At 42.5% G+C, this 21,435-nt stretch overlaps 2 protein-coding genes and 1 long non-coding RNA gene across 3 annotated transcripts; all 3 read left to right on the forward strand.

Annotated features, from left to right (window-relative positions):
- The first annotated feature begins 11,926 nt into the window (after positions 1-11,926).
- On the forward strand, positions 11,927-14,009 carry LOC309504332. Its single transcript, XR_014208058.1, has 3 exons — positions 11,927-12,142; positions 13,742-13,817; positions 13,918-14,009. It is a non-coding gene; the product is annotated as an uncharacterized lncRNA (long non-coding RNA).
- A 26-nt stretch (positions 14,010-14,035) lies between these two features.
- LOC309482722 (uncharacterized protein) lies at positions 14,036-16,752 on the forward strand (the record flags this gene model as incomplete). Its single annotated transcript, XM_082148256.1, has 7 exons — positions 14,036-14,047; positions 14,343-14,411; positions 14,933-15,325; positions 15,470-15,571; positions 15,654-15,886; positions 16,200-16,378; positions 16,638-16,752. The coding sequence occupies exons 3-7, from the start codon at positions 14,941-14,943 to the stop codon at positions 16,750-16,752; spliced, it is 1,014 nt and encodes a 337-aa protein (XP_082004382.1). The 5' UTR covers positions 14,036-14,047; positions 14,343-14,411; positions 14,933-14,940.
- A 1,963-nt stretch (positions 16,753-18,715) lies between these two features.
- LOC309504337 (uncharacterized protein) lies at positions 18,716-20,972 on the forward strand. The gene is made up of 6 exons (XM_082177386.1): positions 18,716-18,916; positions 19,140-19,257; positions 19,347-19,438; positions 19,622-19,738; positions 20,680-20,784; positions 20,892-20,972. Exons 1-5 carry the CDS (start codon positions 18,743-18,745, stop codon positions 20,743-20,745), a joined length of 567 nt encoding a protein of 188 aa, XP_082033512.1. The 5' UTR covers positions 18,716-18,742; the 3' UTR covers positions 20,746-20,784; positions 20,892-20,972.
- The last annotated feature ends 463 nt before the right edge of the window (positions 20,973-21,435 follow it).

Genomic DNA, 21,435 nt, shown 5'->3' on the forward strand with positions numbered 1-21,435 from the left:
TTAATAGTAACTTGAGTAAGAGTAAAAAAGTATCCAATGAAAAAACTACTCAAGTAGCGAGTAACTTACTTCGGATCATATAGGCCTCTATTTTATATATATATATATATATATATATATATATATATATATATATATATATATATTCATTTATATTGATATATGTAACCCGTCTTGTCTGTCTGCGTTGTGTTCTGGGTTGATCTCAAGTAGACACAGGGGCACTGGCTGTCACAATGTAGTTTATTATCTGCGGTCATAAAAAATATGGCAATGAGTGTTGCGTGACATCAGATTAGCATCTCAGTCAAATCCAGCATTGCTCTGCCTGTATTCACATTAATCACATTTAACCTCTTTTCATAAAGAAAAACTACATGTGTAATCAAAACAAATACAAAGAAAAATATCACAGATATTCCCAATAGGAAAACACATTGTAAATTCCTCTTGGTCATTCATTAATTCCATTAGATAAACTACACATATATTCATTCATTCATCTAGAACAAATATGCACAAACACACAAAAAAAACATACCTGCGGTCATAAAAAATATGGCAATGAGTGTTGCGTGACATCAGATTAGCATCTAAAAAAGATAGCATCACGTCAATACAATGTTAATGGCCTGCCGAACAGCTAGCTCACCACGTGCTGCAGCAGCTACCGAACTGCATTTAACATATAAAAAACAATATCGCGGTTCGTGGTTCATTAAGACTACTGCAAAATTCACTCATCATCATAGACGCTCTTACACGGTGATAAGTCAACAAATAAGTGATAATAGCAACTTATATATCCGTTTTATTATTGGAGAGACCTGACGTGAACTCACCTCAGTCAAATCCAGCATTGCTCTGACTGAGGTCAACCTTGCGCGGCGCAAGTCCCCGGTCTGATGACGTCACACGCACGCACTGCACTAACCCGACGCGCAGGCAGAATGAACCCAAAACGAAACTCCCAGTAATACAAAAAGAAATATTTTTTGGTGGAATTCATAAGTATACAAATAAACCTGCTACATTCACCCCCCCTGAATTCCACCAAAATAACGACACCCCTGAATTCTATAATAGCACCAAAGATGCATTAATGTAAACACACTCGTACCCGGACCAAATAACAATGAGATCTAATCCCAAAGTTCAGTAAAAACTATCCGTAAAACAGATCAAGAGAAAAAAGAAGGTTGATCAGGCCCTCATCCTCTCAGGAACATAAAGGTGCAGCCTACACCCCTAAACATCTGGTCCCCTGGCTTGAAAAACCCCACAGTACGGCTTCACATTCAAGGAAGGGAAAAAAAACAAAAACCCCGTTTGAAAAGAGAAAAACTTAACGGTGTGCACTCTAAATCAAACTTTCTGAGGCAAAGAGAGGCCCCATATAACAGGTCTCTGAACCATACTCTCAATAAGCCTATTGACAGACCTAACCACCCTCCCAGTTCTAGTTACAACCCTGCCTTGAACTCTGTTATTAACTACAGCAGTCTGAGTCACAGTAGAGTCAGCAGGTGAGCAGGCTTGAGTGGGGGTAGAGTCAGTCGGACTCGTATCAACGTCAGTAGGTTCATTTGACTGAACAGGGTCTGGGTCAGACAGAGTCGCTTCAGGTGAACTGGCCATGTCTTCATGAGCGTGAGACTCATCCTCAAGTTCTGGAATAGAAGCTTCTTCGGCTGCTGAAGCCTCAGCAGCTCGATCTGGGTCTGACAGAACCCATGAGGACGTCCGTGCCAAGGAAGACTCTCGCCCTAGATTGCTCAGGCTATCCGCATCTCCACAGACACTTGAGCCTTCAACTTCCAACGAGCTGACCAGAGACTGATTCCCCAGGGTGTCTTGGATAGGAAGGAAGCTCACGTCAAGCAAAAGGTTCCTGTGCACAACCTTGCTCTGGCCAGAGGCATCGCTGATCTTGTAAATGTGAGTCTTGGGGTTCCGCTCCACTACCGTATACACTGCAGGTTCCCACTTGTCGGCTAACTTCTTTTTTCCTTTCTCTCCCTTGTTCGCGAGCAGCACTCGGGCTCCAACATGTAAGGAAACCCCTCTGACCTTTTTATTATACTGACGAGCCTGCTGTTCCTGCTCTTTAGTGGCATGCTGCTGGGCGATGTTGGCTGCCTCAGACAGGTAAGATAGCAGGGTCCTTGAGTAGCTGCTGAAGTCTGTCACAGTGAGGTCGTGCAGAACAGACTGAAAGACAACATCAACTGGGAGCCTCGGAACGCGGCCAAACATTAAGTGGAAGGGTGCATAGCCGGTTGTTTCGTGAGCAGTCGCATTGTATGCAAATGTCAGCGTCTGGATCTGCTGTGGCCATTCTTGCTTGGCTCTCAGAGGAAGACTCCGTATCATGTTGCCCAGTGTGCGGTTAAAGCGCTCTGTGCCCCCGTTGCCCATTGGGTGATATGCCGTTGTATGAGACTTTGCCACCCCCGACAGCTGCAGCAACTCCGACACCAGCTCACTCTCAAAACTAGGGCCCTGGTCAGAGTGGATGCGCTCAGGGAACCCGTAGACACAAAAGACACAATCCCATAACTTCCTGGCCACTTGCTTGGCAGTCTGGTTCCTGCAAGGAAAGGCAAAAGCCATTTTCGTAAAGTGGTCAGTCGCCACCAGCACATCAACAGAGTTCTTGTTCTTATCCTCTGCTGACCAAAAATCAATGCAGACCAGTTCCATGGCAGCGGAAGTTTTAATACTTTCCAAGGGGGCTCGTGCTGAGGGCTCCGGGGATTTTGCAAGTACACACCTCTCACAGCATCGCACATGCTCTCTCGTATCTCTCTCCATACTGGGCCAGAAGAAGCGCTGTCTCGCCAGATGGAGCGTCCTCACCTGTCCTTGATGCCCTGCCAAGTCATGAACTCCCTTCAAGGCATCACCCCTCAAACTGGCTGGTAGTAGCAACTGGAATCTTTTCATCCTGCTCACAGGGTCCTTCGTTTCTCTGTACAAGACACCATTCCGAATGACTAGCCTCTCCCAGTGTTTCAGTAATGCCAACGAACTGGGGCCCATACTGTGCCTTTCTCGTCTGGATGGCCGACGTCTGCGGACCACAAACGGGAGAACCGAAGATATAGTGGGATCCTGAAGCTGCTTATCTTCCAATTCGCGCAGAGTGAGTGAGGGCAGGGTACACTGGCCTGCAGGTTGCAGCTGTTGGACATGTTGGCCAAGACAAAGAGCCCTGTTCTCCACACCACTCCTCCAGGAACTGTGAGAGGCTAGAGCAGCTTTGACTTCAGCTGCACTGTAGGAGCCTGCGGTTTCATGTGGTGGCTCGTGCTGTTGAACCGCTTGGTGGTGTTGGACGCCCAGTCTGAATGTCTGTTGCACCTCCTCAGCCTCCGCACCTTCAGCCTCCTGCACTAGGCTACCATATGGCTCTTGGATCAGACGCCTGCTAACTGAAGTGGTAAAGGGATCTCGACTGAGTGCGTCTGCTACAACATTTTTTGGGCCTGGGATGTATTTCAGGTCGAAGTTGTATGAAGACAGTTTGGCTACCCATCTCTGTTCGTATGCATCGAGCTTGGGCTTGGTCATGATGTGGGTCAGCGGGTTGTTGTCTGTCCACACGGTAAAGTCATGTCCCTTCAGCCAGTGACTGAACTTCTCAGAGACGCTCCATTTCAGTGCCATAAACTCAAGACGATGAGCGGGATATCTTTGCTGTGACTTGCTGAGGGTCTTACTGGCAAAAGCAATGGGGCGAGCCTTGTCCTCTCCTACTGGCAATTGTGACAACACAGCCCCAAGCCCGTCCAGGGATGCATCAACGGACAGGATGAATGGTCTGGAGAAATCAGGATGGGCCAATACAGCACAGTTGAGCAGATCTGTCTTGAGCTTCTGGAAAGCTTTCTCGCATTCAGGAGTCCAATCCGCCGCAGTCAGCTTCCTGTACATGCCCGCACCTCCTCCACTCCGACCAGTCCGGCCTCTCCTCTTCTGGCCTGCCGTCAGGGCAAACAGGGGCTTGGCAATGGCTGAGCAGCCAGGGATGAAAGACTGGTAGAAGAACACCATGCCAAGAAATGACTTCAGCCTCTTTACAGATGGGGTACGACCATCCTCCTCCATCAGAGCCTCCTTTGACATCTTGCAGATGACATCAACCTTGGTGGGATCCACCGCAATCCCACTTTGGTCGATGACGTGACCAAGGAACCTCACTGACCTCATCAGAAGGTGGCATTTCTTGGGGCTCAGCTTGAGGTTGTTGTCTCTGAGCTTACTGAAGACCACTTGGAGCCTGTTTAGTGCTTCCTCTTCAGTGGGCGCAAAGACAAGTAGGTCGTCTAAGTAGCAGAGCAGGCTTGTGAAGTTAAGGCTGCCAAAGATGCTCAGCATCATACGCATGAACGATGCTGGGCTGTTACAAAGCCCCTGCGGCATCCTGTTGTACTCGTACAAACCAACAGGTGTCGTGAAGGCTGTATACTTCTTGTGGTCTTCACACATCGGAACATTATAGAAGCCCGAGGTCAGATCCATTGTACTGAAAACAGCATTACCTCCCAGTGCTGCTAGACAGTCGGCCTGATGAGGCAGAGGGTGAGCATCTTTTAAAGTCCGTGCATTCAGCCACCTGAAGTCTGTGCAGATTCTGAGCCCACCATCTTTCTTCCACACCATGACGAGAGGGGATGCATACTCACTGATGGACTTGCGGATGATCCCCCTCTCCTCCATGTCTGAGAGCACGCGTCGTAGCTGTTGGTAATGTGCAGGAGGGACTCTCCTATATGGCATGCGAAATGGGCGATCGTCTGTCAGGCGAATGCTGTGCACAAACTCTCTCGCCTCGCCACAATCAAGTGAGTGTCTGGAGAAGATGTCTTCATACTCTCCAACCAGTTCGACAAGACGTTTCTTCGCCCAAAAGCTGGCTTGGCATGAGTCAATGTCCAAATCGCTCAACCCCAGGTTGGACAGGCGTTCTTTGAGGTCAGCATCTGTGGCAGCTGAAACTATTACACTCTCTGGCTCCAAGCCCTCCATCTCACACAGACCTTGCTGAACGTTGAAGTCCTCCACAGCAAGACACGGGAACACATCAGCGATGATGGCATTACGTCTCAATGTGATTGGCTTCGGCGAAAGATTCGTCATCTTCAAGGGCACCCACCTGTCAGCCCACATCGCCGTGATGACACGACCCACAAGGACATCCCGTGGACTTGACCTGGAACCACATGGCTCCACAATGACTGTGCTGCCTGGAGACATCGGCACCTTGCTGGACAGCCTGCCCCACACCAGGTGTTCGTGCTGCGGTTCCAGTGTGACAGCATAGGGCAGCTTCAAAGGGCCGATCTTGTCTGGGACATCCTCACTCTTCCATCTTGTGGTGCAGGACAGCATATCAAGGAACTGGTCACAGTCTGACGGTACTTTCTTGCCTCCAGCTGATATGAGTCTCCAGTAGTTTTCATCGCTCTTCATGGTACGTGCGAGGTGCTTGAGGACGTTTGAACCGATGATGAGCTCATCACGCTGGCCCGGCACAAGCAGAACAGGAACAGCGCACTTCACTCCATACACAGACAGCGTCAAGTCATAAACACCTTTGGGACGTGTCTGCTTTCCCCCACAACCGACAAGCACAATTCTTTCGGCTGATTCAGGCTCTTTAAGAAGGACTCCCGCCACCTTGAGTAATGCTTCAGCCCCCTCACTCATCGTACAAGCCATGGATCCTGAGTCAATCATGCCCTTCAGCTCCACCTTGTCATTAACCACAACCTGGACGTAGAACAATTCACTGAAAGCTGGCACCTCAACAGACCCTTGAACCACGACCTGAAGACCTTCTGGTACGGCTGAACAGGCATTAAGGTAAAGTAGCTCCAAGTCCTCGTCTCCAATGAGGGTTTCGTGTTGATCCCCCACACTGCCCCTCTCCAAGTGTGGGCTCTCTAGTTTCCCGCCGGCGGCCCTCGTCTGGCATCAGCCTGGCCCACCCGCTTCCGTCCATACTTGTCACAGTCCTTCTTCCAGTGACCAGGAGAAAAACACGCGAGACACAGGTTTTCTCTCCTGCAATGTGCGAGCGTGGAATGTCTGACATCGTCACAGACTCTACAACTCCTCCTCTGAAAGGGCATTGGAGCATATGATGGCTCTTGTGCAGGGGCTTGGACGTTCTGACGCACCACCAAGTGATCTAGAAGACTGATCAGTGCATTCATGCTATTCACACCAACAGCTGCGGCAGTGGCTGGAGTGGCGTGACTGGACTGGGGAGCTTGAAAGCATGCTGGTGACTGTGCATGTTGTGGAACAGACTGTGCATGGGATGGTTGAGGCAAGTGAACAGCTGGGAAATTGGGCACAAACTGTTCTGCTAAAGGTGAAAGCTGTGATGTTGGCGTCTGAACTGATGCGTTAGCAAACCTAGTGGCTTGAGGCGGAACGAACCCCTGGGAAAAAGGCAGCTGAAACTGGGGCTCTGCTGGCGCTGGTTGAGACAGCTCTGGCTCTCGTGACATGGCTGACTGGGTGTGAGTGACTATGTGTCTCTGTGGAGTATGAGAACTGGTCAGCGTGCGCATCCTGAGTTCCCTCTGGTAGGCGTCAATGCGTTCCTGGACCTCACTCGTGGTCCATTCCTCAGCCGCCTTGAAGCTGAGTCTGTTAGAGAGTATGGGGTCTGGGCAAAACTTGATGAACATCATGCATACCTCCCGTCCCGGATCTTCAACACTTCGTTTCTGTCTCTTTAGGCATTCGTCAGCGATATCAATGGCGTTATTCAACCTGATCCAGTAGTCCATCACCCCTTCGTCTCGCAGTGGCCTGGTGTTGTAAAAGTCAGCCATTGGCATGGATGAGTAGGTCAACTCACTAAAGTGTTGTTTCAGTATGTCATAGACAAAGTCGGGAGTTGCGTCAGTAGAGTTATGTCGTAGAGTAACCCGTACTACATCTCTGGCCTTCCCCCTTAGCTTAGCTAATATCTCCTGTAGCTGCTGGTGTACTGGAACATTACTCTTACGAAAATATGCCCCTACCATTTCCACCCACTCCCGGACAGAACACTTATCACTGCTATCACCCCTATAAATAGGAGGCTCCTTAGCATCAGACTGCATTACTAGCCTAACACCGGACAAATTAAACTCCGTCGATTGCTGTTCAGGCTGTGAATCCCCCTTTTTTACAGAGGTGTCGTGTGCTGTTACATCCCTATTACGTTGCAGCTGGTCTGCAATAGACTGGCCAATTTGGCTGGCTAACTCTGTAATAAGGGCTCTTACATCATCACTAGAGGCTGATGGGGTACGCTGCTCACTTGGGGAAAGACTGGGGGGAAACTGGACACGACTGGAACACGCCCTGGGCGTTCTCAACCCTCCCACATCAGGCGACTGAACCTCGTCCTTGAATAACCTCCCCCTCCCAAACCCCACAGAAGCATACACATCCCGATCAGAAACACCCATACCCACTGGTGTATTTACTGAGTCCATTGTGCAACACTTGGGTGAAACAATGCAGTCCCCACGGCGATCGAAGTGGTGTCGATACTCGAAGAATCCAGAAGGTCACGGCACCAATGTAACCCGTCTTGTCTGTCTGCGTTGTGTTCTGGGTTGATCTCAAGTAGACACAGGGGCACTGGCTGTCACAATGTAGTTTATTATCTGCGGTCATAAAAAATATGGCAATGAGTGTTGCGTGACATCAGATTAGCATCTAAAAAAGATAGCATCACGTCAATACAATGTTAATGGCCTGCCGAACAGCTAGCTCACCACGTGCTGCAGCAGCTACCGAACTGCATTTAACATATAAAAAACAATATCGCGGTTCGTGGTTCATTAAGACTACTGCAAAATTCACTCATCATCATAGACGCTCTTACACGGTGATAAGTCAACAAATAAGTGATAATAGCAACTTATATATCCGTTTTATTATTGGAGAGACCTGACGTGAACTCACCTCAGTCAAATCCAGCATTGCTCTGACTGAGGTCAACCTTGCGCGGCGCAAGTCCCCGGTCTGATGACGTCACACGCACGCACTGCACTAACCCGACGCGCAGGCAGAATGAACCCAAAACGAAACTCCCAGTAATACAAAAAGAAATATTTTTTGGTGGAATTCATAAGTATACAAATAAACCTGCTACATATATATATAAGGGGTGTCCCCGACTATGGATTTTCATAGTCGAATCAGAATCGTCAAGTCTTGCCTATAGTCGACTAATAGTCGAATCATGTGTATGGGGGTGGGGCTTTAACCCGCGATGTACAGAAAATCACACAAAGATATAGAAGAAAATGTATAAAACATTTTGGATCAATAAAACTAAGAAATAACATAAATAACTCCAGAAAGGCCACACTGCAGACAGGATTTACATTTCACATGCAAATCAAATTAAATCAGCTAAATTACCTGTGCAAGCAGGCTCTAAGTACAGCACAACATTGATGCACCGAAAAAATAAACAGTTAATTTACTGAATTAAATTAGAACAGAATATACCTTTCTTATAAATAAAAATACAAAACGAAATAAATCAGAATCAAGTCACAAGATGAGGAGCAAATGTGTGCAAAATGCCTAAAGTGCAGGGGAACATATATTCAAAACACAAGCCACAAATAGTTAGATTAGATAACCCTGACAGATCAATAAATAAAATTAAAATAAAGAAATTATTAAAATAACGATAGTAGCCAGAATTTTCTACTTTGTCTTTTTAACTGCAGAAACAACAATAAATGCTAAACTGGAGTGGCAGTCTTTTTAGCTAAAAATGTTCACAGCATCCAAAAATCTAATTAGAACCGGCGGAAAAGTTTTGAAATCACTTGTACCTGATCGAGAGAACAAATCCAGTCGTTCACTCTGTCTGTGTCCGTTGGAGTCTTTTCAAATTGTGCGCTCGGATAAAATACATTCTAAAACACGTAACATGAAAAACGTTTAACGACATAATCTCCTAAAATAGTTAAATTAAAATATGAAAACGCTTTACTATAGGAGGAACGCATTGCGTTCATATTCTGGGTTCATCTGCTTATCTGCACATGGTATGGTTTCTTAATAAAGTGTGTACTGTGTACATTAAGCCACGTTAAAGTGCCTTTTAAGCGTTTTAAAAGCTTTTTTCACGTTAAGCATTTTAGAATGTCCCGTGGAAAACCAACTTGTTAACGTTGGCCGGCAGAAGTGCGATCATGGTTTTCCTGATGCTAAATCCAGCCTTGGAGAATATCCTTTCTGATGGTGTACATCCACACTTTAGATTTTCTTATCCCAGGCATTGTTTAAGATTTAAATCCTTGCCGCGAAGACGCTCCTCTGTCGGTCACGGATTGAAAGTGAAACTTAAATCTGTCACGGGGTGTTTGGATTTATTCACGCACGTTAAAAAATATTAATTAAAAGCTTCTTTCTTTGCACATTTTTATATACAGCATTATCATAATAGGCTGAATATTAACGTATTGACAGAAAACCGGTAGTTCTATGTGAAATCAGACATTGAGCGCCCTCATATAGCCAACGTGGCATAATCCTCGTTTCATAACACCTCTGCGAAGATTCGACTATGAGTTCGGTAGTCGAATCAGGCTCCTCCTATCGAAGCATCGAATCTTCGACTATGCGGGGTCACCCCTAATATATATATATATATATATATATATATACAGTATATATATATGAAGACTTCAGATGCAAAAAGCCTCTGAGTGCCATCTGAAACTTTCTTCTAAAACAAGCATTTTTATCAAGCTTGTATATTTAAGTTCAGTAATTTCACTTCAATGACAATTAATAGGTACTTTTCATTGCCATTTAAGTGAAATAACTGAACATAAACATACAAACTTGATAAAAATGCTCTTTTAGAAGAAAATTTCAGATGGTACTTAGAGGCTTTTGCATCTGAAGTCGTCATATATATATAAAATAATATTATTTAGATTTTTTTTTATTTAAATGACTATTATTTTCATAAGTAGATTGGCTCTCTTTGCAACAAAAAACATTATTTCTGCCATCTGTAGCCCGAAAATCATTGCCTGTCCTTTGGTTTGTATAATAGTAACTTACATTTGGATTATTAGACAAGCAATGTCGAAATAAAGTGAATCTGCAGAATGTTGCATTCAACTGACACAGAGAAGAAAGAGTTAAAACTCTTCACATGTGCTCGCGCTCATGACTGCTGAACATCTGAACACAAAAAAACAAACACAAGTAGGCCTACATCGACGGATCTTTTTCTGTCTGTTCTCCAAAATATAATCAAATGTATATTTCTGCAAGCATTTAAACTGGTTAACTGTGTGTACGGCAGGCAAAGGCATTCGTTTTCAAGTCGAGTTCGTAAGCCACTGCGCAACAATACACACAAACTACCGCAGGATGGCGGGTGTTCATAAACTGTGAACAATGGTAGCTTATTTAATGTAGAAATGAATGTATTATGTCCAAAAAACGGGTAATGTCATCCTTTCTAGTAGTGCTATCATGGCATAATCTGTTTTGTTGTAAAATGTATTACCTGAGTGAAATGAAATCGAATGTATCGTCCTGTGGAATCATTCATTCACAGGCAGCTTACGAAGATGTTCAAGATCTTCATCGCTGGCAAATATATGATGCATTTGAAGATTTGCTCTCACTTGACTGTACTGTAGGTCCACTGCCACTTCATCTAACGCTCTTGATGTGCTTAAATCTTCCTGTTACGACTCCGAGTCCAGTGTGAATTGCAATCGCTTCAGACGATTCAGTGCGTGCAGGAACTGAACAGAATCAGGAACGGAATCATTCAAACTGATTCGCGAACCGATTTAGACAGATCTGCCAACTTGTTTGATGAAGTCTTTGAACAGAATCGACTCAAAAGAGTGATTCATTTGTGAATTGAGCATCGCTCAAGCCCAGAAAAAAAGATACATCGCGCTTGGAATAAACTACGCATTTAACAACACATTGCATTAAAATAAAGTAACGAGAAGGACGTCGCCCAACGTAACGAAGTAAAAGTACAGTTTTTTCATTAGAAATGTACTCGAGTAAAAGTAATAAGTACCCACATTCAAATCTACTCTTAAAAGTAAATTTTTTCCAAAAAAATACTCAAGTAAATGTAACGAAGTAAATGTACTTCGTTACTACCCACCTCTGGTTACAAGTGTGCCACAAAATCAACCAATCGGAAAATTAAAGGTCTATTGTGATTGGCTGTTGGTCTCCAATCACCATGCAGCACAAAGAAGACGAAAAGGGAATTTTATGGATAGATGTCTAATTTAGCCACCATCAAACATGACGGAGTCAAATGGTGAAAACGGCAACAATATGCCACAACGTCAGGTGAGTTAGTAATTTCTAGTTTTATGATGTTACGGTTTTCTATGCCTTTGATGAAACCCTGCTATTATCCGACCGTTTCGTAAAAAATGAAGTTAATTAACGCCATATAACTTAAGCTAATAACCTATCGGCTAGTGTGACAGCATGCATGGCTAACTCTTGTAGAATATTACTTGTAACTTATTTATTGTAATTTTAATGATTTAGGGTCATGGTGGTACAGTTGAGTCAGCAGCCAGAAATTTCAGTAGCACCTCAATGCAGAACACGAGATCAGGGGGGCGGAGTTGGATCCAGATAAAGGGGTGGAGATTGGTAGGTTTAGGGGTGGGTTTAGGGATTAAGGGGTGGAGATGGGTAGGTTTAGGGGTAGGTTTAGGGATCAGGGGGTGGAGATGGGTAGGTTTAGGTATATGTAAGGTGGGAGGAGTTGGATCTAGATCCGACTCCTCCCCGTGGATTTCATGTTCTGCAGTGAGGACCATCTCAGAAATTTGGTGTCTGTGCTGCTAAACCAACCCGTTCTCATCGATCTGCGTATAAATAACACGACTTTACACTTTCAAACTGCGTGTAATGCGTACGCCAAAGTCCAATTTTGCGTGCATATGATACGCCAATCCTTCCCATTTACTTCGGTGGAGAGCAGATGCGTCTAAATACCACGCATCACCTTCAACGGCAATGACGTCACCAGCGAGGCTCAGTTCGACCAGTTCGCCTGCACCTGATGCGCGTACCGTTACGTTACACCTTCAAACAGGTAAGTAAGGGCACTAAACCTTTTTTTTTTTTTTTTGTAATGAGATCACTGTGTTAACTGTATTATTTTAATTATTTCAGTGTTTCTGTTACATGGGGCCATGTGTCAAAATGGCAGCGTAATGCGTTAAAATTAGTTGTTAGTGGAACCGTGGGCTGCTCCGTTAGCACAGATGGTATCCTACCATTGACATTAGCCTAAGCTAACTTCTACTGTATGCCTGTTGCAGTTTGAAATACATAAAAAAAAACAGTTTTTAATCATGTTTTGACATGGCTGATGACAGCACTACAAATCAACAGACTGAATTAGTGTTTGCTAACGTTTTTAGCTAAAGTGGCATGGTTAGCCTAAAGGCCAATTTATACTTCTGCGTCGGGTGCGCGTAGAAGGTACGGCGTAGCATACGCATTGACGTGTACCATACGTCGTACCCTTCGCCGTACCCTGACGCGCACCTCCTCAAAAATGTAACTACGCGTCGCGGCGACGCGGACCGCAAGATCTGTGATTGGTCGGCTGGATAGCATCGCGTTTCCTCCTACGCATTTCCGGAATGATCTTCTGCACTCTGCACCGCCCGCCCGCCATTTTTAAATTCCGAAGATCAGTGAAGAGCCATGGAAACAGACCAAGTGACCGAGAGATTGCTTGAAGAAGTGCGGAAATACAGCCATCTGTATGACTCCTTCAGTCGCCATTGCTCGTAGAAACCTAAACTCAAAACAGCCGCGAGGAATGTAAACACAGTGGAACTGGAACATTAAAACCCACCCGCGCCAACTAGCGTTTCGGCGGTGTAACTGCAGAGCAACACAGACATTCGCAGAAGTATAAATGCTCACGACGGCGTCGCCTACGTGCGTACCCTACGACGTACACTACGGCGTACACTCGACGCAGAAGTATAAATTGGCCTTAAGCCTACGGGACCCCCCAGGGGTCAATAATGTGGACTAATCAGTGCGCATGGAATAATTCAGGCACGTGCAGACATTACTAGTTGCTTGCAGATGCATGATACTGTAGGGTTGGATTCGTTTATATACTTTCTATGGTTGGATTAGACTCCCGTCCTATCCCCAAGATATTTGATTTCTAATGTCATCATATATAGTGCATTTTACCTAAATTGCACATTGTTGGTTTGATTGCTTCTATTGCTCTCTTCATTTGTAAGTGGCATTGGATAAAAGCATCTGCTAAATGATTAAATGTAAAGGGAAAATTAAGCAAGATTTAGACTAGATCCTTTTGTCTCTAGCTGAAAAACAGTAACCGCTTAAAAAAAACAAAAAAAAAACATGAATCTGTAGTTGATAATAATAGCTAATATGTTAGGTGACATAATTGTAGCCTTGGTAAAATAAATAATTGAATACAGAAATATCATTATAGTTACAACCAAAGGTTGTAATGAAAATCTGCATTCTCCTGCAAATAGTCAGACACCACTATCCTCTACCGGAAAATGTTAAATTTTAACCTTTACCCTCATATCACTGATGTGGTCAAAATTTCCATTCAATTATAATAGTCAGCAAGTTTGAGTTGCAGGCAGATCTCAGATCTAACTGACACCTTTATTTTCTGTTTAAGTAAAATGTCAAGAGGTAATAAGAACAAACTAGAAGCTGTTCTTCAGCTCGGGGATGCATTTGTTGAAGAGATACAGGCAAGTTTCATTCTTGTTATACACAAATGTGTAATTAATTAACTCCAGTTAGTTAATGCCTATGTTTCACCCATCTACTTTTCATTACATGTGCATAAAGAAACGTAACACAGAGTTACAAACTCAGAAGGCTGAAGTCACAGGACAATCTAAAGTGACCTGGTGGAAGAGGGACCGTGATGGGCAGCGTGTGATCACCAGCAAACGGATGAAAAAAGGTTCATCTGCTGGTTAGTGTACATCTTATCAAATTTATGTCAAATACTTTAAATGGAGAGTGATGATGTGTGATTTAGAGTAGGTGCTGGTTTGATAATGCTGTTGTTACTCAATATTCTGTATGCTTGCACATTTATAATGTAAATTACATTATAATGGCAAATACATTTAGGTTTGATAGTTTCCATGTTTGTAAGTTTGCCAAAGGTTTCAGCTTTTATTTTTGTACATCTGGCAAAGAGTTTGAAAGAATTGTACTCTAATAAGAATTCTAATGTGGTTTATGTTATTTTTACTTCCAAACAGTTGGTACCGGTACTTCTGCATGTGCTAGTTCCACCATCACAACTTCATGTACTAGCTACCAAGATCCTGGTAAGTAGAAAAACTACTTTAAAAACACTTTTCTTAATATGGTGCTTCAAATGAAAACAAGGAGTTACGTAAAAAGGAAGCCTCATTATACCTGCACTTTTGCTATGTTTAGTAACTAGTCATCTAACGATGTTCCTTTTCTAAATGCTTTTTCCACAGTCCCCTAACATGCCTCAAATATTAAAGTTACCACAATTTGGTGCATCAAGCCCTGTCAACATGACAGAAATAGGAACACTTTAGACAATAGCATCACTGTTTCTCAGCAAAATCACATGCTTGTTGTTTAGTTTCACAATTAAGTGGGCAACACTACTGACAGCCAGCACCTACACAGAATCTTAAGGGTCATGGATTTGATTGCCCATTTCCAACTATCCTTTCACCCTCTGCCTTCTCTGCTATCACTGGACTGTCCCTGTATTAAAATCAATGGAAATGCCTCAAAAGATGTCAGGGGTAGTGGAATTGAAATGTTGGATTTCTAGTATGTTTTTATTTTTCTCTTTCTCTCTCTGAAGATTTTAATATGCAGAGGCTTGAGGACCTTCTACGGGATTCGGAGAGCATTGATGGGCAAGATTTTGCTCAGCAGCCATCTTTGTCCAGTTGGTGTCAAAGACAAAAAGGAGTCCAACAATGTTGGCAACAGGCGAGGCCACAAAACATTCACAACTTGTTGTCAGCTGAGAACATTGTCCAGATGAAGTGCAACCACTGTCACGTGACCGAAGCCATCATTCGTTGCAGGGAATGTTTGCCCTCAGAGTGGTTTTGTGCAGAGTGTGATCAATTGGTACATAAACGCCACACTCTGCACAGTAGGCAGACCACCATGTATGGCTTTTATAAATACATTCCCCCAACAGAGTTTGTGAAACTCCATGATGATAAGTACATCATCTGTGAACAAGGTTGGTGTCTCTTTTTCAGTTGATTTGCATTTTTTCATCAACACACAACATTATTAAATGATTCATTATGTTTTCCAAGTACTTGCTAACAATCCAAACATTCTTTAATGTCATCCTGATTGTCCTTTGCTCTTGCTCTTGCAGATTGTTTGCTGCCAACAGCCTTTCCTCAAAATATCTGCTCCTGTGACACTGGTGATGTTGCAATCTCTGTTGGTAGATCCATCATACTGGTTTGCATAAATGGTAGGATTGGGTAAAAAAATATTGTTTATCTAACATATTACTTTAGTTCCTTGTTAGGTATTTGTTTTTCATCTGCTCTCAGGCCGTTATAATCTTCAAGTTCCGGTGCTAACATGCAAACATTGCAATAAGCAATGGGCTCCAGAAGTCAGTGACTTTGTAAGGAGTGGTTACTGGCCCGCTACCATGCAAGCACAGACACTTTTCCACCAAGATCTGTTCCATTCCTTTGAAGCTATGAAGACAACAGCTCCAGGAATGTCAGTGAAAGCCTTCACAGCAATGTTGGACCAGAGAACAAAGCAGTTTGGAAGAGTGAGTAAAAATTTGAAGCTGAAAGACAAATGCATTCGTTATTATTATAAGTAGCTGTAAGGCTGGACAGAATGGCAAAAAGGGTGTTCGAGGTCAAACAGGGCGCAAATTCAAATATACCCACATATGAAGTCAAGGTCCACAAGTGGCTGTAATATTTCAGGTTACTGAAATTAACTGAACTGAAGACCATATTAGACAGCGTTGCCAATTGCATCCTTTCTTGGGTTTGAAAAGGTACATTGACAAAACATAAATGGGGTGACCTTGTAGTTCATTGTCATTTAAAGCTGTTCTATAAATTGTTTTTCAGACTGGCAAAGTGAGTGCAGATGCTTTTCAGAGGAGCTTTCTGCAATATGTGTACTGCAACTCTGAAGAGGACCAACTTCTGGAAAAGGAGCCATTTGTCTGTCCAGCCTGTAGTCCTGAAATGGTGGCTGTTTCAGTGGATGGCAACAGAAAACTCTACAGGTTCCAGAAAGCAAACCAGTGAGTTTTGTGTACACATTAAAAACAGCCAATGTAGTTAATGTATGTACTTGCTATTAACATTATCATAATAATATAGTTCTCATTTTGTTATTTAAAATTAAGCTGTTGATACTGTAGCTGTTGAATATAATATCCATGTTAGACTTTGTAACCTTGTTTTTTTTTTAAAGTGTCATATAAATACAATTATTATAATTTATTATTATTATGTAAAACTTCTTACTACAGTGGTTATCCAGAATACATTTTGTTGTAGGAGTGAACAGCCAGGGTTCTTTGATGGAGTGTTTTTATCCCAAGACTCTGAGGTGTCCAGTTTTGTTGAGGAAGTCCGGGGGGCTGTCAAGAGTGTAAGTTTTCAATCAGGCTGAGCAGCGGGTATCTCGGGCTTATTTTATAACTAATTGGAAGTAAAGTTGGAAACACTGTAGCCTTATGTGTTCGGATGAGGGAATCTTTGATCAGGTGTTGAAATGGCAATGGCAATGGCAGGTTGCTGAGGTTAGCGATGCAATCGGACTTTCACAAAGAGTGAAGTTGCAGAGCTGGATGAAAAAAAATACAACTAGATTCTAATCCAGAGGGCACAGTGTATCTATAGTATTGGTTGCCGCACATACAGTATGTCTGACACAATTTCTGACAAAGTTAGACTATTGCAATTATCCTCCTGCATGCTAAATGGCAAATAATTTCAATTGGTTTGTTATACTCCAGGGAGTTGCAGATGGAAGATGGGTCAGGCAATCAAAGACAAAATCTAATCAGAGTGTAATTGTTGGTGTGTTTGAGCATGCAGCCCTGCTATTTAACTTTTTACTTTGGTAGACGGCAGGAAGAGCGATGTGTGGGGACTCCCATTGGACAGCAGCAAGAGAGACATCAAAGCAGGCCAACAAGTTGGATGAAGAAGGTGTAGAAATTGCTGTGTGCAGGCATGGATTCCTCCTCAAAGGTTGGTATTGGTCTTGATAAATTGCAATGAAAAATATTTGTAGATGAAACATCTGAAGCCTATTCTTCAGTGTGCAATGTGCTCTCTACTTATTTATTTTCTTTTTTTTCAAAAGGTCTGAATATCAGGGTTCCCGCGGGGTCTTAAAAAGTCTTAAAAAGTCTAAAATTCTGAACTTTAAATTTAAGGCCTTAAAATGTCTTAAAAACGGCCAGATTTTCATCCGTGGTCTTAAATTTCATTTAGTCAGGTCTAAAAAAGGTCTCGCCAACAGGCCGTTCACATATCGCATCTTTTGCGTGCTCAAGTTCGTTCAAATGTAGGCGCGCGCTCATAATTGAAGCGACGCACTCGTTTTTTTCCAGGTGCAGCGAGATAAAAAAAATCTCAACTCTTCAGAATGCCGCAAACGCCCCGCAGGTCATGTGACAAGAACCAACCAATCAGCTTCGCCCCTTTCCGTAACAACATTGAAAGCTCACTCAACTGGAAGGATGCGGGTGCACCCAAACACTACGGGTGTTTTTCTCTTCTCCGTAAATAAATATTGAAGCAGAGCTACAGCAAGCGTTTCTCACCGGTGGAAATCCATTAGCCACTAAAACTTCTTTATCATTGTGGAGAGCGCAGTGCACGGTTGCATAGCAACGACAGACGTGGGAAAATCCGACCGAATTTTACTATTAATAATAAAAGATAAGCTAAAGTGCATTGTAAATGTCAGTAATTTTTTTTTATAAAAAATTATTTAAAGTCTGAAATATGTGAGGTTTATCTTTTCATAAAAAAACTTTTTTGTCAACTTTATTTGAACTTGTACATGTTAGTATATAACATGTTGCAAGACACTTTTAAAATCTGGCTATCATTTTTAATGGTATTATATTAATGTTTATGTAAACAAAAAGTGCATATTGATGCTAATTTTATTTGTTATTTGCTGGTTTTCGACATTGTGTAGTATTAGTACTTTTTGAACAGGATTCTGTGATAACCGTGGTCATTTTTGTCACAATAATCATTGAAATGAAATGTTCATGCCATTTCATCTCTAGTTATGATCAACTATGATCAACTAAAATCAACTAATTATGTGTTTTTTACAATATAATATGCATAGTACAATTTTCTATAAAAAAAATTATATAGCTGATTCTGACACACGTTGTTGGGTGTGGAAGGTTACTAATGTGATTGTTTTATCTGTAAATTAAATTAATGTTTTTTCAATTACTTAATTCATTGAAATAAAATTAATTCTTTGATTTGAATTTTTTTTTTGGCAATGTAGGTCTTAAATTTCAAACTTTATGGTCTTAAAATGTCTTACAAAGGTCTTAAATTTGACTTGCTGAAACCTGCAGGAACCCTGGAATATGTATAGAGGAGAAATCTTTGCATATCCAATGTTTCTCCAAAAAGAGTTCCAGGGTGCTGCATTTTTGGCCATGGATGTGACCTGCCGTTATGTGCCATACCTTGAGAAGGTGTCAGAGGCCCTGACTCATCTTCAACCTCTTAAGAAAATGAAACATTGCTTGTCCGTGATGCATGCCAAAGCCCACAATACAAAATGCGAGGTGATGCTTTTAACTACTTTTACATTTCAGAGTGATGTAGCCAACAATTAATGTAAAGTACCATAATGAATGATGTTGTGACCCAAACAACAACCCAGGAGTGTGTTTTGAGTTGTACATGAGCCCCTATGTGCTGTCCTCTACAGCTGGTGACCTTGGGATATGCATCAATATTGATCACCCTGTTGTCCACCCTGTTTAACAAGTCCACTGCTTCCTGTAGATTCTGTGGAATGCAAGGAACCAGGAAGGTGCCGGAACCACTCTTGGTGAAGAAGTGGAGCAGGTCAATAGTTTTCTCTCCAGATGTGCCCTGACCACAAAGTACATGTCCAAGTCAGGTTTGTAAGCTTCTTTGCCCCCTGCTCCCCTGTAAATGTACACATTAACGTTTTACAATTTATTGTGATTTTTCTGTTGTTCTTTACAGTAAGAACTGATATGCTTACTGTCCATGCTATTGGGTGGAATCGACGTAAAGAGAACGGCCTCCACATTGCCTTGTCTTCCAGATTCAAAAAGGTATGTTCATGTATTGAAAAAGGATGGACTTTTAAACCGTTAAATTTGAAATTAAAGTCCACCCAAAATGCATCACTTCAGCTATGTATCTGTTGTCAAATATGTCATTATATTAAATCATGCAGGAACATATACTTTTTGGTATTTTATGAGATAAGTGTGTTGTGTATTGCTGTTTTGCAGACAGTAGAAAACACCTTAGATGCAACAGAGAGCCTGAAGAAGATGCAGGACCAGTTGCATTGCAGTGATGACATGCTAAAGCAGTGGGTTGTTGATGTCATCAGTGGGCCAGTAGCGGTAAGGGCAATGTTGTTTTATACATAAACACTGTTGGAGTAATTTGGTTGTAATGCATGTAGCTGTAGCTTAATGTTAAATTATGATGTGGGGATGGGCACTATTTGCAAGTCATAAGTCTTCAATTAGTATTTTGACTTAAAGAAAGTAAACATTTTAGCAATGAAAACAGAATGATTGGTGCATGTTCATGCAAATCAGACCAAAATGGAACAATATTATTTGAGGTAGGAAATGACAGACCAAGCACAATGTGCCAGTAAAGCCCAATTTATACTTCTGCGTCGAACTCCCGCCGTAGCTGCGTCGTAGGCTGTGTGTAGCGCGCGTACCCTGACATGAAATGTAAAAATGTAACAACGCGTCAATTCTATGCGGACGCAAGCGCAGTGGTTGTTCTGCTAGAACCCCTCCCTCAGTTTTCTACAGATCTAGTTTCCAATGAGAAGCTATGAACCTAAGGTTTTCACTTTTTTTCTTAATCCGCAAGAGCACCACGTGTTACTTCTGTCAGTACAGAGGATATCGGGGGGGGGTTCATCTTTGAAAGTTTGGCCTATTGGTGGAGCTACAATAAAGGTCATGGGGTCACCAAATTCAATGTGTGGAATGGATAGGGGACATAATCCCCCATCAATGACTTTCATAAAGAAAGACTGTAGACTATGGACTCTCATAAACACAGACTCTTGAAAAGTGATGATAATAAAGATATCACACAGATTAGATGCCTATGCCTCTTGGCCTATGTTGCTTCGTCCCTAATTGTTGCTGAAACATGCAGTCAGTGTCCAGTACGGTATGAGAAAAACATACAAGATAGATATTTCTGTCCATATTAAACATTGTCCTAAAGTGTGTGTGTTGCTGCTGTACTATGTGCAATTAAGAAAACTTAAGGGTGTTTGAAACATTTCTCTTTCTTCTTAACTTGAATTTAGGAAATGCAGCAGCCAGTTCTGTTGATGCTCGTGGTTTGCAGATCTCCATCGACACACTCTTTGTGAGCATTTGTCAGAAGAAGCACTACCTTTATAGACAGAATGGTATGTATTAGTAAATGTAAGGGATGCAGATGGAAGTTCTATTGTTTCTGTTCATTAAATGCCATGGCAGCTCTTTTGTAATACCAGTGTTTTTGCTCTTATTACAGATCGCAACAAAAGGCGTCAGAAGATTACTCAGAAGATTGCCCAAGAAAAGAAGCGCTTGCTAGATGAGATCCAGAGATACAACAAACAACCTGATGGTGATCCCGTGGACACACACTCAGTTGTGCAGAAACTCTCCAACAAAGCTGCAGAGAGCATGATCTGGCCTTGGCAGGAACAGAACACAGGTGTTGTATTAATATTTAACTTTGTGTTTTTTTAAAATGTATCATCATCAAATTAGTTTATTAATGTATGATCTTTTCATTCCTTCAGATGGTATAGACATTCTTGCCAAGAAGAAGCTTTTTGACCAACTAATGCTGGTCTCACGACTGCCAGAAGAAAAGCAGATCCTTGTGAAGGAGATGATGCAGCACTGTCAGTACCTGAAGGACTCCGTTGCAAAGGTCCAGACACTTATAGCCACCATTTCAGACTGCATGAAAACAGGAAGTAAGTGTAAATCAAACTATATGGCTTTATGCACTTTAAAATTCATAGGTCAAACTATTTTCAAGTGAAAAGCAATCATGCTAGTATTGG

Source organism: Leuciscus leuciscus, assembly GCF_965113295.1.
Source record: "Leuciscus leuciscus genome assembly, chromosome: 1".
Classification (NCBI taxonomy): Eukaryota; Metazoa; Chordata; class Actinopteri; order Cypriniformes; family Leuciscidae; genus Leuciscus; species Leuciscus leuciscus.

Coding starts and splice junctions, on each gene's coding strand:
- LOC309504337 (XM_082177386.1), top strand. CDS start 18,743: ATGTTTCTCCAAAAAGAGTTCCAGGGTGCTGCATTTTTGGCCATGGAT. Junction 19,258..19,346: donor AAAGTACATGTCCAAGTCAG/GTTTGTAAGCTT, acceptor TGTTCTTTACAG/TAAGAACTGATATGCTTACT. Junction 19,439..19,621: donor TGTCTTCCAGATTCAAAAAG/GTATGTTCATGT, acceptor GCTGTTTTGCAG/ACAGTAGAAAACACCTTAGA.